The sequence below is a fragment of the Nicotiana tabacum genome, chromosome 12, assembly GCF_000715075.1.
Source record: "Nicotiana tabacum cultivar K326 chromosome 12, ASM71507v2, whole genome shotgun sequence".
NCBI lineage: Eukaryota > Viridiplantae > Streptophyta > Magnoliopsida > Solanales > Solanaceae > Nicotiana > Nicotiana tabacum.
In genome coordinates this window covers 76,333,383-76,350,009 of record NC_134091.1, presented here as the reverse complement: position 1 = coordinate 76,350,009, position 16,627 = coordinate 76,333,383, and the positions used below count along the sequence as shown (strand labels likewise).

Genomic DNA, 16,627 nt, shown 5'->3' with positions numbered 1-16,627 from the left:
ACAAATGTTATCATCCTCCCTCTAGGAGATCTTTTGTTAGCATGGATGTTACCTTTCGAGAATCTAAGCCATATTTCAGTATTACCTCATCACCTCTTTAGGGGGAGAGCAATAAGGAGGAAGAAGTGATTTCACCTAATTCTATTGTTGGCCCTCTTGATGATATTGTCACAATGGAAAGTGAAATTGGAGAAAGAACTAGAGGGGGACTATTGGGCGTTTGGATAGGCCTGATTTTACTCGGGAGCAAAGTAAGCAGATCGAAAGCACGAAAAGGAATGTCTTAGCGTGCCCTTACTCTAATTCGAAATCCGTCTCTTTCCCAGCTTGACTCGAGACCAAGACTCCTTACAACTCGAAATAGAACAGAAGAAGCCATCATGCAATCTACCGAAGCTGAAGCTTCTTCACCCTACCAGAGGTGAGTCTTGTCTCCTTTCACTTTGTCGTACTCGGAGGAGTGGTGACTAGAGAGTACATGCCAGACGAAACGACGGTGGCTCCATACGGGGGATTGTCGGGTTCTTATTGGTGCATTAACTAGAAATTGGTTGGAATTGGAAGTAACTGTAAGCGAGGGAGGGAAAGGAAAAGCAAAAAGTTTTATGCGTTCGTGCTCCACATCCGTGAAGCACTTCACTCGCTCAAGAAGACACATAAAATTACTAGCTTTTCGGTGTTGAAGGAAAGAGGCTTTAAACCTTCATCGACGCCAACACACTGGCAGGGGGAGCAGCATGTAAAGCGAGGCTCCACACCCTTCTCCGTGGGCTTTATGTGTGTTAATATGGATGGTAAAATTGATTACATGTAACTAAAGAATAATAAATTAATGCAATGGGTAAAATCACGTTTGGGATTGGTATCAACATGTTATGAGGTCAGACCAGAGAACAAAAATCATAACTGATCTAAAACGTGTTCATTACCCTGGAATCAATAAAGTGAATTGTGTTGGGAGATGTCTCCAAATCCCATCTACACAGACCTTTTTTGGAACTTCAAACCAAATATTATATGCAAATATTGAATCAATGTTATTTTATTATTTTGTCCATCTTTTCAACTTCAACTTGAAATAGAGAATTTGAAGTTGATAAACTTGTTTGAGGAGTATTTCAAGTGAAATGATTAACAGTCTACTCCAACTTTTTCTCCAAGCGAAATTCATATCCAAAACACAAACTAGCTTCCAAATACTTTTTTCCAACTTCAAGTTCAAATGCTCAGTTGTTTTAATTTCAACCAAATATTGTCCAAACGGGGTATAGCTGCTGATGTGTTCCTAGCTAAATATTCAGAAATTGTGTTTTCGTATTTCCTTTCACTGTCCAGAACTTATGGTTCAGCTCGATCAACCAAGCTCATCTCTGTTTAACATGTGCTCTATAAGACTTTCTGAGGGTTTCAAGTATTACATCCAACATTGTTAGGCATTGATGAACAGGATTATTTTCTTGGCTTGGTGCAGGGACAAATTTGACAGAGCGATTCCGTGATCAATTCAGTCCCTTGTTGATTGATCAAAATGTACCATGGTCATTGTCCAATTCTACTGTCATACGCATGCCTTTTTCACCAGAGTTCATGAAAGATGGAGTTGAATTTGGCCTGAAGAAGATTTCAATGATACTTGATAAATTCTTAAATAATGCTTCTGCAACGATCTTGTTTTTGAAGTCAGTTTTGCAGGTAATGCTTCTCTATTTTCAAGTTGGATGTGTTAATACCTATAACTTTTTTAAGTGGTACCTTAGTTTATTATCTTTTACCTGTTAAGGTAGAGGGGTTACCCAAATATAGATTTTTTTATGAAGTACCCAGTTATAGATCATCTTGCGTGATGAGTTATTTATCATGGCTAAAAGTAAATAACTGTAAATAAATGTTTGTGCATTTTAAAACCAATTCTCCAAAAACAACTACTATAATTATGCCTCAATTTCAAACTAGTTGGGTTTATGTGAATTCTCATACCTATTCTGTCCATTTGGGACCATTTATTTCCTGAACAAATTAACTTGTTTTTAGGACAAATTAAAGGTTACGCAAAACTAGGGATTTTCTAAATTTCGCATTTAACCATATACTGACATAGAATCTCTAACTAAACTAAAAAAACTCATGTCAAACACTGCCCAATGTAAGTATTTAAATGACAACTAAACCTTAATTTCAACTTGTTAGGCATTGTCTATATGGATATTGCTTCCATTGTGCTATGTCCTTCGTCAAAATCCACATGGAATCTAAAAGCTGTAGGTCTTTTGAGAAAACTTCGTCATGTGGTCTTAGATTTATCTTTGTTAACACAATAAGTTTTCATGGTATTACAACTACAGACTAATGTATTTGGAGGTCTACATAGGCATGATAATATTGTCTCGGGCAACCTTCTATCATTTCTAATCTTGTGTTATCTTGTATGAGTTCGCATCCATCTAAATCCGCATTTTTACAACATTCATCTTGTGGATATGCTGAGCCTTAAAGACCCAATTTTCATTCCCATTAAAAATTTGCTGGTCTCACCATTTTCCTGTATATCTTTCCTTTCATCTTGCTAGGTAGGGCCCTATTGCATACTGCTACAGTAGCACTCCTCTATTTCAGCTTTCTTATTCAATTCCACATGATAGATCTTCGTCTATTGTGTCATTCTCCTGAAAAATTGAGCCTAGATCTCTTAATTGTTTACATTTAAACTCCATGGTCCTGGCCAATCTCCCATAAACTTCATTCTTTTTAGGCTGGCTAAAATTGAGTGGATACGTTTTAATTCTACTTATCCTTAAGGATGGCTAATTATCCTTTGATTTATTTCGCACAAGCTTTTGCTTAATATTTTGAATTAATTTTCACATATCCTTTGTTGATCTCATCTCCATAACTTTGTTCAGTATGTGAAACAACATTTTCAGATTTCATTGTCAATTTGGAATTGCTGTTGCATATTTCTTTGTTGATCTGATCTCCATAACATTGTTCTTTTCATGAAACAATATTTTTCAGGTTTCATTGTCAATATGGGAGCAAGGAAGCCCTCAACCATCCTTGGATTATTCTGTTGACATTGATCCGTTGTATTCAGTTAGTCGAAACCCTTTCTCGGAGAAGAAGTGGAAAAAGTTCCAGCTATCTAGTCTATTCAGTAGCTCAAATTCTGCAATCAAGCTACAAGTCATAGATGTGAATTTTTGGAAACAAGGAACTAAAGTAGTTGACCGTTGGCTTGTTGTGCTTAGTCTGGGTTCAGGACAAACAAGAAACATGGCACTTGACAGGTATATTGCTAGATGAATTGAACTATGTACAGTGAGCAATTTTATTTTCCCTACACCCCAAGGTGAATGGTCCTCTTTTGACACACCTGGTGGTCATAGAAAGTAGTACTGTTTTTTTGGAAAAAGTAAAAAGGTATAAGTTAGCATCAGAAGTGTATTTATAAAAAATACAATAGGGTATGGCTTGAAGGGAATTAGACTTATATATAAAAAATCCAATATGGTAGGGCTTTAAGGGAATAAGACATTGTTTGGGACTGGCAATGAGGGAGGTTTGGACAAACTAGAATGTAATGTGTTTAACTGTGTGATTGTCTGTCTCTAACAGTAGTTTCTTTTTATTATTATTTTTGGGCTTTGTGAGAAATAGTACGGGAAAATATATATTATTGATATGCTTCATTTACTATAATACAAGGAGCCTATTTATATGTACACTCTACAAATCCATACTATTCCTATTCCAATGTGGGACTCAGCGTACTAATATATACATAAACTATCTAACAACCCCCTTTAAGCCATCTCATATGTATGTGCCGAGCTTGTTACAAATGTAACTAATACGAGGACCAGTAAGAGACTTGGTGAAAATATCTGCATTCTGATCATTTGAATTTCACAAACTTATTAACAATATCTCCGGAGAGTATATTTTCTCTGACATAGTGACAATCTAACACATGATTTGCTTGATTATCACACACCAGTTCCATCTGATTGATTTCACCAAATTTCAATTCCTTGAGTAACTGTTTTGTCCAAACTAGCTCACATGTTGCTATAGCCATTGCTCGATATTCTGCTTCTGCACTAGAGCGAGCAACCACATTCTATTTTTTGCTCTTCCAAGACACCAAACCTAGACCTACATATTTCCATTTCCTGCTGCTAGAAGGACTAATGATTACAGTGCAGTAAAGAATTCCTCATTATAATTATGCAACTAGTGGAGGAAATAATAAAGAAGAAACTCTCTGAGGCTATTGGTATTTTGCCTTAAGTCAACAATATGCTAATGACCAGCAGAGTATCTTTCATTATTGCTAAATCGAATTTACAGAAACCAAGATTAACTAGAAGGACTTATAGATGAACCAAGAACACCAGTGTCAGAAATGCTATCCCACGATTATGTTAGAATCTTAAGAAAAAGACAATTATGTAAGACACTTAACAGTGCCTTTGCCTTGTCAAAAACACTGTAAGAAGACATATTCAGCAGAACTTAACAGTGCCTTTCCCCACATTTTTGACATAGATTTGGTCTATTTTATCAATAGCAGAATTAAAGATTCGACCATCAAGTAAAGATTCGAAAAGGAGAAGAAAGAAATTTACCATCTGCTGCTCTGGCTATGGCCGTAAGCCCGTAACTGGGGTTCTGAGATCTGGTTCTGAGAATTGTGTTGAGATTATGAGAAGCGACGCGAGACCGCGAGAGGGAGAGGCGAGACTCGAGAGGGCTGGGCAGTGGGTTGTTGTTGCTTATGAGATCTGAGGGAAATTAGGAATTTTAGATGTTAGGGTTTCTATATTCTAATAGAGTAAGTGTAATACTGATTACTGGTCTAGTACCGGGTAAGTGCAAATGCCGAAGGGATTTTTATTATTTAATACACATATGGATAATTTTTTTTATTATATATATATATATATATAACGGTTTATCCGATAAGAAAATTGAATAATCCGCCCCCAAACCGATAAGCCGTTAATAATAAAATTTTAATCCGTTCCCCATTCGTTAAATCGATAACCCGTTACCAATAAGCCATCAAGCCACTTTTACGGTTCGGTTTTCGGTTTTCAGTTTCGGTTCGGTTTTGAACACCCCTATCCCCATCCCCCTGATTAATAGACCCAAGGTATTTAAAACTTCCTCTCGTAGGGATGACTTGCGAGTCTAGCCTCATCTCCCATTCCCCTCTCTGAGTCTCACCACTGAACTTACACTTCAAGTATTCTGTCTTGGTCTTGCTCAGCTTGAAACCTTTAGACTCCAGGGTCTGCCTCCATGCCTCTAACCTCGCGTTCACACCGCCTCGCGTCTCATCAATCAATACAATATCATCTGCAAATAATATGCACCACGACACCTCCCCTTAGATGTGGTGCGTCAGAACGTCCATCGCCAGGGCAAACAAAAAAAGGCTGAGTGTCGACCCCTGGTGCAACCCCATCATGACCGGAAAATGGTCCGAGTCCCCTCCCACCATTCCTCACTCGGGTTTTTGCTCCATCATACATGTCCTTAATCACCCTAATGTAGGCAACATGTACACCTCTAGCCTCCAAACATCTCTACAAAACCTCCCTCGGGACTTTATCGTACGCCTTTTCTAAGTCGATGAACACCATATGCACGTCCATCTTCCTCTCCCTATACTGCTCCATCAAACTCCTAACAAGGTGAATGACCTCTGTAGTCGAGCGCCCCGACATAAACCCGAATTGATTCTCGGAAATAGACATACTCCTCCTCACCCTTAGCTCCACCACCCTCTCCCAGACTTTCATAGTATGGCTAAGCAGCTTGATACGCCGATAGTTATTGCAATTTTGGATATCACCCTTGTTCTTGTGTAAAGGAACCATCGTGCTCCACCTCCACTCCTCGGGCATCTTCTTTGTTCTAAAAATGACATTAAATAGCCTAGTGAGCCACTCCAAGCCCACCTTACCCGCACTCTTCCAAAACTCCACCGGAATTTTATCCGGCCTGGTCGCTTTGTCCCTGCTCATCTTACACAGCCCTCTCAACCTCCTCCACTCTAATCCGCCTACAATACCCAAAGCCGCAACGACTCCCGGAGAGTTCACCCAGTAATATCCGGGCATAGACCGTCTATAAAAAAGTGATCCTGCGAAATCAGCATCCGTGTATCACACGATCTGCTCATGACCTCGATCCTCGAACAATAGTCCTTTGTCTGGGATTGATTTTATTATCGAAGAATTTGGACAACTGCATCCCAATGATTATCACAGGGAAAATTCATAAACTGACTTACAACGCTCACAGGAAAGAAAATGTCAGGTCTAGTCACGGTGAGTTAATTCAACTTACCAACGAGTCGCCGCCTATATCTTGTAGGATCGCTAAGAGCCTCCCCCGTCCTTACAGAAGTTTAACATTCAGATCCATAAGAGTGTCAATGGGTCTATGATCCGTCATTTCTGTCTCCTCAAGAATGTCTAAGGCATACTTCCGCTCTGAAATAACAATACCTGAGCTAGACTAAGTGACCTCAATACCTAGAAAATACTTCTATCTGTCCAGATCCTTAGTTTGGAAGTGTTGAAGGAGATGCTTCGAACTAGTGATACCATCCTGATTATTTCTGGTAATAACTATTTCGTCAACATAAACCACCAAATAAATACACAAATTTTGAGCAGAATACGGATAAATCACAAAATGATTAGCTTCACTATCATTCATGCCAAACTCCTGAACAACTGTGCTAAACTTACCAAACCATGCTCGAGGAGATTGTTTTAGACCATAGAGTGACTGGCGCAACTGACATACAATGCCAGTAGACTTCCCCTGAGCAATAAAACCAGGCGGTTGATCTATATAAACTTCATCCTCAAGGTCACCGTGGAAAAAAACATGCTTAATGTCCAACTAAAAAAGAGGCCAATAGCGAACAACAACCATGGATATAAAAAGGCAGACATATGTTATTTTAGCCATGTGAAAGAAAATATCACTATAATCAAACCCAAATATCTAAGTATAACATTTGGCAACAAGGCGGGCTTTAAGGCAATCAATTTGACCATTTGGACCAGCTTTGATTGTATACACCCACTAACAACCAATAATAGATTTACCTGGAGGTAAAGAAACGAGCTCCCATGTACCACTAGCATGTAAAGCAGATATCTCTTCGATCATAGCCTGTCGCCATCTATGATGAGATAACGCTTAACCTTTTGGACTTATGGATAGAAATAGAGGACACATATGACACAAAGGCATAACGAAGTGATGATAAACGATGATAACTCAAACTAATATAAATGGGATTGGATTAAGAGTGGATCTAATACCTTTTCGAAGTGCGATAAATAAACTAGAAGGAGACAAGTCCGCATTAGGTGAAGGATAAAGGACGTGATCATCTGGACCTGGTGTTGGACGCTGACGGTGATGATAAGTCAGGAGTGGTGGAGTTGTAGAAGGTTGAACTAGACCTGTAATTGATGGAAATAGAGCTATAAGTGATAGGACTAGAGCTGTAGGTGGTGGAGCTGGAATTGGAGCTATAAGTGATGGAACTGAAGCTGTAGGTGGTGGAGCTGGAGCTGTGGAGAAAGATGAAGGGGAGATAATGATTGAATCTCCAAAAGATGGTACTGGTAACACCTCAGAAATATCTAAGTGATTACCTGGATCTGTTAAGTATGGTTAGGTTTCAAAGAAGGTAACATCAGCAGACATAAGGCACTGTTGGAGGTTAGCAGACATAAGGCACTGTTGGAGGTTAGATGAATAGCATCGATATCCCTTTTGCATTCTCGAGTAACCTAGAAATACAAACTTAGGAGCACGAGGAGCTAACTTATCTTTTCTTGGAGTAAGGTTATGAATAAAACACGTGCTCCCAAAGATACGAGGTGGAAGAGAACAAAGGTGAGCGGGGATACAAGAACTGCATCCCTCCTAATAACGCAATGGAATATGAGATTGTACGAGAAAAGTACAAGAAGTCTCAATGAGATGTCTATTCTTTCTTTCAGCCACCTTATTTTGTTGAGATATGTATGGACAAGATGCTTGATGAATGATCCCATGAGAGTTCATAAACTACTAAAATAGGAAAGACAATACCCTGGGGCATTATCACTATGAACTGTGCAGATAGAAAACCCAAACCCCAAATTGATTTTGGATTTCAGCGTGGAAGTTCTGAAAAATAGAAAACAACTCAGATTGATTTTTCATCAAGAACATCCAAGTGCACTTGGAATAATCATTAATGAAACTGACAAAGTAGTGGAATCCCAAGGTAGAAGTGACCCGACTAGGACCCCAAACATCGGAGTTGACTAAAGTGAAAGGTGACTCTGCTTGATTATCAGGACGTCGAGGGAAATGGAAGCGAGTATGCTTATCGAGCTGACATGACTCACACTCTAGAGTGGACAAGTGTGACAATTCGGATACCATTTTCTAAAGTTTGGATAAACTGGTAAACAAACAACTAGCTACTTTTCTGATGACACATGGAACAAACTTAAGATGCCACGCGTAACTTTTTCTTTGATGAAGTGTCGATCAATCTCAACGTGCTTTGTTCAGTCATGCTGGAATGGATTATGAGTTATACTAATTGCGGCCTTATTATCACAATACAAAGAAAGTTTCCTGTTTTCGAACAATCTCAATTCCTCTTTTAGCTTTTGTAACCCCAAAAGTTCATAGACACCTGAGCCATAACTCTATATTCTGCCTCCGCACTTGATCTAGCAACTACACTTAGCGTTTTGCTTCTCCAAGTAACAGGTTTCTTCCTATGAGTGTACAGTAACCGGATGTAAATTTTCTGTTATCTCGAGACCCAGCCCAATCCGCGTCTTTAAAGACTTCTATTTAGAGGTGACAATGTTTGGAGAAAAATAGACATTTTCCTGGAGCAGACTTCAGATACCATAAAATGTGAAAGACAGCATAAGAGGATCTCTGAGATCATGCATGAACTGGCTGAAGAGGCTAATTGAATAGGCTATGTTTGGTCTAGTGTGAGAGAGATAAATGAGTCTTCCAACCAAGCTTGGAATAACTGGACAAACTCCAATGAAAAAATTGCTTTAGAAAGTGGCCGAAAAAATCTAGCAGTTTGTAGGTTTTGCGAACAATCACTGTTATGGCAGTGACGAGGAAGGAGGGAGGAAAAACTCGACTACTTGATATATATATGGAACCCTAGTGCTGCAGAGGAAGAAAATTCACCTCAAAAGGCAGCAATGGTTCTGATACCATGAAGATTTCAAGAAGAAGAAAAGGCTTCTTTGTATTTCTTGATGATTTTTACCTCCCATGAGAATGGGTACTTATATAATGAGTCCTCAGACAAAATAAGGAAAGACAATCAATTACACATCAATTACAATCAATTATAATAAAAGAAAATATTTTAGAATCAATCTACTCCTACAATTAAGATAGGAAATTTCTAATCAATTAATATTACTCCTACAATTAAGCTGGGCCTGCCTTTTCAATCAATCTCCGGCTGCTCAGTGTCGCTATTGGTACGAGTTGTAAGGAGTCTTGGTCTCGAGTCAAGCTGGGGCGTCATTTCATCCTCGTAACGGGAATGAGTGCACCGCAAGACCAAACAAGTTGCTCTCAATCAATCAACGGAAGATATCTGTTTACGTGTTTTATACTGAAGGAACTCAATATAATTTGGTAGAGAAACCATCCAATGATTCAAAATATTCGTTGCCATTTGTTGCAGTCAAAATTCAAATAACCTCAGGTAATTATACCAACTTCACCGGAAAACTTGCCGAAAACAAACAATGGGTGAACAATACTGGTACAACTCTAGATAAATGCTGCAAAAGGTGAAAAAACACCGGAAACACTCTGTATATTGCCAGAAAATATTCTTCAAGCGCTGAAGATGAGAATTCGCTGGAAAAATTAACTGGAACCCTAGTTTGATGGTCATAATATATAAAGAAAGTTGGATGATTGATTTTGAACTGGCTGGACGACCCTAAGAACCTGAAAGACAAGTCTGAATTTGAAAAATTCTTAAAATAGTTGTCAGAATCTGAAAAAGTTCGCTGCAATCTAGAAAAAATCATCGGAATAGTGGAATCTGGATGGGTGCTCGGAATGAATAGGCGATTACCGTAGAAGAAAACTACTCGCTGGAATCTGTCGGAGTGAGTCTTCATGCGCTGGCGCATGACTGGATCTCGCTAGAAAATAACTCCTTCTGGTCGCTGTGTGCGGTCGCGTGGGAGGTCCGATGACAACGATTTTTATTGGGTTTTGGTCGCACAAAGATTCCGATCCTATTTGTGGTACTGGTGTATGCGCAGCACCCCTAGGAAACAGCGAATCCTCGAACAGTGGTATAATCGCTGGAAAATTGCTCGGCAGTGAGTTCTTTCTTCCCGAATGTCGCTGGAATGATGCGCATCGATAATCTTCTCCCTAAAATCTCTGATACCATGTGAGAAATAATGAGAAATAGTACGGGAAAATATATATTATTGATATGCTTCATTTACTATAATACAAGGAGCGTATTTATCTACACTCTACAAATCCATGCTATTCCTATTCCAATGTAGGACCAACTATACTAATATATACATAAACTATCTAACAGCTTTCATTTTCAAATATAATATCCAGTTAGAACTACGTAAAAGTACAATCCTCCGATATCATTTCCGGTAGGCGTGGCATCCTTTTAGCTGATTTTTAATACTAGACAGATGGTTATTCATCTCCTTGAAGAATATCGTAGTTGTTCAGCTAATCAAGTAAGCTCATAGACAGATCTAATCCTAGCTTTTTTCTTAAAATATGTGTAATTGAAAATCATTCTAGTATGTCTGCGTGAACAGATGGCCTATTGTGTAGAACAGTTGAGGACTGTTTGATTATCCTTAGAAATTTGAATGCCTCGTGGAAAAAAGAATACAATGCACTTTTTTAGGCTTGTAATTCACGCTTGAATCCACCCATTCTCCCTCCACCCCCCAAACCATATAATATCCTTTGATATTTTACTGTAACAATTCCCTTATTAGCATGTTCTCCATCAATCTGTCATTTTTGGGGCATCAGGTCGCTTACTAGCAGTTTTGCAGGCGGTACATGGCATACGACCTTACACCTGTTGGTGGTGTCGCAGCACTGATATCGCAAAATGGCCAGCCTAGCAATACTTGTTCTTCAAGCTCTATCATGTCCCCACTTCCACTGTCAAGTGCTATAAACATACCAGTCACTATACTTGGATATTTCCTAGTATGTCATAATCAGGGACGCTTTCTTTTCAAGGACCAAGAAATGGAGGATTTGGCAGGGTCGCGGTTTGATGCTGGAAATCAATTGATTGAAGCTTGGAATCGAGAACTAATGTGTTGTGTTTGTGATTCTTATTTGAAGCTGGTATTGGAAATGCAAAAGTTGAGGAGGGAACCATCAACATCTCTTCTGGAGCCTAGTCTGGCCAGAGCTGTCAGTTTGACTCTGAACGCTTATGGTGATCAGATCTATTCATTTTGGCCCAGGTCAACTAGAAATTTGCCGATTGAACAAGAGCAAATTGGAAATGATTCCACGTCAGTGAAGGTTTGCAAATCAGATTGGGAATGTATAACTCAGCAAGTTATTCAGCCGTTCTATGCTCGTCTTATCGATCTTCCTGTTTGGAAGTTGTATTCAGGAAATCTAGTGAAGGCTGAGGAGGGTATGTTTCTTTCTCAGCCTGGAAGTGGAGTGGAGGGTTGCTTGCTTCCAGCTACAGTTTGTGCGTTCGTGAAAGAACATTATCCAGTTTTCTCTGTACCATGGGAGTTGGTGAGTGAAATACAAGCCTTAGGGGTTACTGTCAGGGAAATCAAACCTAAAATGGTCCGAGCCCTTCTTCGGGCTTCTTCAACATCTATTGTTCTCGGATCAGTTGAGACTTATGTAGATGTACTTGAGTACTGCTTATCAGATATTATCCAGCTTCTAGAGACCTGTGAACCAAGTGGGCCTGATTCATCCAGAGACATTAGCAACTTAGGTTCTGTTAAGGAAATTACTGAAGGTCAGACTAATTCTTTCTCCGAATCAAGCTCCAGTTCTCTTAGAAGTCACAACACTCTGCAACCTTCAAGCAGTTCAGGAGGAGACGCCATTGAGATGATGACAAGTTTAGGGAAGGCCTTATTTGATCTAGGCCGGGTTGTTGTTGAAGATATTGGTCGTGGAGGAGGTGCTTTATCTCAAAGGAATATTATTTCGGGAACCATCGGAGATAGTATCAGAAATAGAATTGATCAGAAGCTACTAGCTGTAGCTGGTGAACTCAGAGGGTTACCCTGTCCAACAGGAACAAATCATCTTGCTAGGTTGGGTGCTACTGAACTTTGGGTTGGAAACAAAGACCAACAATCACTAATGATTTCCTTTGCTGCTAAATTTATTCATCCTAAAATACTGGAGAGATCAATATTGGTGAACATTTTCTCTAACAGCACGATTCAGTCATTATTAAAGCTGCAAAATTTCTCCCTTATTTTGCTGGCAAATCATATGAGGTTTCTCTTCCATGAAAACTGGGTAAATCATGTGGTGGACTCAAATATGGCACCCTGGTTCTCATGGGAGAACAATGCTACTTCTGCAAGTGAATGTGGTCCTTCTCCCAATTGGATTAGACTTTTCTGGAAGATGGTCGATAACTGTTCAGGTGACCTGGCACTTTTTGCTGATTGGCCTCTTATTCCTGCTTTTCTTGGTCGTCCAGTCCTATGCCGTGTGAAGGAGCGAAAACTTGTTTTTATTCTACCCATTGATGATAGGGGAAGCAGAGAAGCTGATCTGTTTGGATTATCTTTGGAATCTGAAGAGATTCAATCCTACAGCTTATCATTTAAAGTTGCAGAGAGAAAATACCCTTGGTTGATGTCGCTGCTGAACCAGTGCAATATACCCATGTTTGATACCTCTTTCTTGGATTGTGCTGGTCCTTGCAAATGTTTACCCAGCGAGGAGCACTCGTTAGGTCAAGTTATAGCATCCAAGCTTGTCGCAGCTAAAAATGCTGGCTACTTTCCGGAACTCACTTCCTTTCCAGATTCCGAACGTGATGAGCTTTTTGCCCTATTTGCTTCTGATTTTTCTGCCAATAGCTCTGGCTATGGAAGGGAAGAGCTTGAAGTACTGCGTGATTTGCCTATATACAAGACAGTTGTGGGAACATATACGAGATTGCAGAGTCATGACCTTTGTATGATTCCTTCTAATACCTTTCTTAAGCCATTTGATGAACGCTGTCTATCTGTCTCCACTAATTCTAATGTGAAACCTCTTTTTCGAGCCCTTGGGGTCCCGGAGTTGCATGATCAACAGATTTTTGTCAAATTTGGATTGCCTGGATTCCATGGAAAGCCTCAGTCTGTACAGGAAGATATTTTAATATACCTATACTCAAATTGGCAGGACCTACAAGAAGACTCATCAATTATTGAAGTACTTAAGGAGACCAAATTTGTTAGAAGCGCTGATGAAATATCTGCAGAACTCTTTAAACCAAACGATCTGTTTGATCCCAGTGATGCTTTATTAGCATCAGTGTTCTCAGGCATGAGAATAAAATTTCCTGGAGAAAGGTTTATTTCTGAAGGATGGCTACGTATTTTGAAGAAGGTGGGTCTTCGCACTTCAGCTGAATCTGATGTTATCCTTGAATGTGCCAAGAGAGTTGAGTCACTTGGAAGAGACTTCATGCCACCTGCAGGGATTACTGATGATCTTGAGAAAGATTTATTCAGCCCACAGGATGGAGTATCATTTGAAATCTGGTTGTTGGCTGAAAGCCTTGTGAAAGCTATAATATCAAACTTCGCTGTCCTTTATAGTAACCACTTTTGCAATATTTTTGGGAAGATTGCATGTGTTCCTGCTGAGAAAGGCTTCCCAAATATGGGCGGTAAGAGAAGCGGAAAGCGAGTGCTGTGCTCATACTCTGAAGCTATTATATTAAAGGACTGGCAACTTGCTTGGAGTTGTGCTCCCATGCTTTCTAGGCAGAGTATTGTCCCACCAGAATACTCTTGGGGGGCTCTCAATTTGAGAAGTCCTCCAGCCTATCCTACAGTTTTGAGGCACCTCCAGGTATGGTGGTTATTTCAGTTTTAGTTATATTCAATGGTTCCACATTATTAAGTCATTTAACTAGGTAGAAAAACCGTTACTGTAGGTTATTGGAAGAAATAATGGTGAAGACACGCTTGCTCATTGGCCAGCTACTACAGGCCTAAAGACAATTGATGAAGCTTCCTTTGATGTATTAAAGTACCTGGACAGAGTCTGGAGTTCTCTCTCTTCTGCAGGTACATGCTTTTTACTTATCTCTATTCAGGTTATCACATGTTTTTGTTGGGAGAAATCAGGTCAGTCAACTTCTGTTCAAAGTCCTTTGGTTTCAACTCTAGGGACTTCTAGCAACAAACTAGTATTGTGAGAATTAGCACATGAAAGAATATATCATTTATCAATTAATTATAATACTATGAGCCCTATTTATAACTATACACAATACATATCCTATTCCTATTTCATGTAGGACTAGGACTAATTACATATTAATTACATAACTATCTAACATTCCCCCTCAAGACGGTGCATACAAATTATATGTACCGAGCTTGTTACATGTGTAACTAATACGAGGATCAGTGAGGGACTTGATGAAAATATCTGCAAGCTGATCATTCGACTTCACAAACTTTGTAGCAATATCTTATGAGTGTATCTTTTATCTAACAAAGTGAAAGTCAATCTCAATATGTTTAGTTCTCTCATGGAACACCGGATTTGATGCAATATGAAGGGCAACTTGATTATCACACACAAGTTCCATTTTGCTGATTTCATCAAATATCAACTCCTTGAGCAATTGTTTGATCCAAACTAGCTCATATGTTGCCATAGTCATTGCTCGATATTCTGCTTCTGCACTAGACCGAGCAACCACATTCTGTTTCTTGCTCTTCCAAGATATCAAATTACCTCCTACTAAAACACAATATCCAGACGTAGAACGTCTATCAGAAGGTGATCCTGCCCAATCAGCATCTGCGTATCCAGCGATCTGCTCATGGTCTTGATCCTCAAACAATAATCCTTTGCCCGGAGCTGATTTTGTATATCGAAGAATACGGACAACTGCATCCCAATGACTATCACTGGGAGAATCCATAAACTGACTCACAACGCTCACATGAAAGGAAGTGTCAGGTCTAGTCATTGTGAGGTAATTTAATTTACGAACCAACCGCATATATGTTGCAGGATCACTAAGCGACTCCCTGTGTCCCGACAAAAGTTTAGAATTTGGATCCATAGGAGTGTTAGCAGGTCTATAACTTGTTATTCCTGTCTCCTCAAGAATGTCTAAGGTGTACTTCCATTGTAAGATCACAATACCTGAGCTTCCGTTGTAAATAGTAGATTTACCTGAAGGAAGAGAAACAAGCTCCCAAGTACCACTCGTATGTAAAGCAGATATCTAGCATGTTGCCATCCTGGATGAGACAATGCTTACCTGTAGACTTAGGGATAGAAATAGAGGACAAAGATGATACAAACGCATAATGGGGTGATGACAGACGATGATAACTTAAACCGACATAATGGGGATTAGGATCAAGTGTGGACAATATACTTTCCGAAGTGCAATCGGTGGACTAGGATGAGACAAGTCCGCAGTAGGAGCAGGGTCAAGTGCAGGACGTGAATCAACCGGGCTTGATGCTGGGCGCGGACGACAACGATAATTCAAGAGTGGTGTTCCTATGGCTCGGATCTAGGAGGAGCAACACTAGATTCCTCAATGGTTGGTATGTGTAGGACTTCTGTGGCTGGGAGTGTAGGTGGAGCTATAGTAATTTCCTCAAAAGTCGGTATAGTAAGACCTCAGATATATCAAGATGGTCAGAAGAGGTAAAGTAAGGTCTAGACTCAAAAAGTGTGACATCAGCTCACATAAGGTACCTACGAAAATCAGGTGAGTAGCAACGATATCCCTTTTGAACACGAGAATAACGAAGGAAGACACACTTGAGAGGACGAGGAGCTAACTTATTTTTTCCAGGGGCTAAGTTATGAACGAAACATGTGCTCCCAAAAACACGAGGGAGGAGAGTATAAGGGTGACTGGGGAACCAATACTGAATGCAAAATCTGGTTCTAGATGGGAGATGAAGGTATTCGATTAATCAAATAACAAGCTGTGAGAACTGTATCGCCCCAAAAACGCAACGGAACATGAGACTCTATGAGAAGTGTGCGAGCAGTCTCAACGAGATGCTTATTCTTTCTCTCGGCAACCCCATTCTGCTGAGTGGTATAAGGACAAGGTGTCTGATGACTAGTTCCTTGAGAAGTCATAAACTGTTGAAATAGAGAGGATAAATACTCTAAGGCATTATCACTGTGAAGAGTGTGAATAGAAACACCAAATTGATTTTTTATTTCAGCACAAAAACTCTGGAGTACAAAAAACAACTCAGAACGATCTTTCATTAAGAAAAGCCAAGCATATCTTGAATAATTATCAATGAAACTAACAAATAACGAAATC

At 39.6% G+C, this 16,627-nt stretch overlaps 1 protein-coding gene across 2 annotated transcripts in view; it reads left to right on the top strand.

Annotated features, from left to right (window-relative positions):
- The window catches only part of LOC107798600 (uncharacterized), a 54,733-nt gene that overhangs the window by 18,923 nt on the left and 19,183 nt on the right, over positions 1-16,627 (top strand). For both annotated transcript variants that reach the window (XM_075226628.1, XM_016621615.2), the window contains exons 6-9: positions 1,472-1,692; positions 3,013-3,284; positions 11,136-14,157; positions 14,243-14,375. In XM_075226628.1, coding sequence (XP_075082729.1) covers positions 1,472-1,692; positions 3,013-3,284; positions 11,136-14,157; positions 14,243-14,375 — 3,648 coding nt within the window. The remainder of the gene's footprint in view (positions 1-1,471; positions 1,693-3,012; positions 3,285-11,135; positions 14,158-14,242; positions 14,376-16,627) is intronic.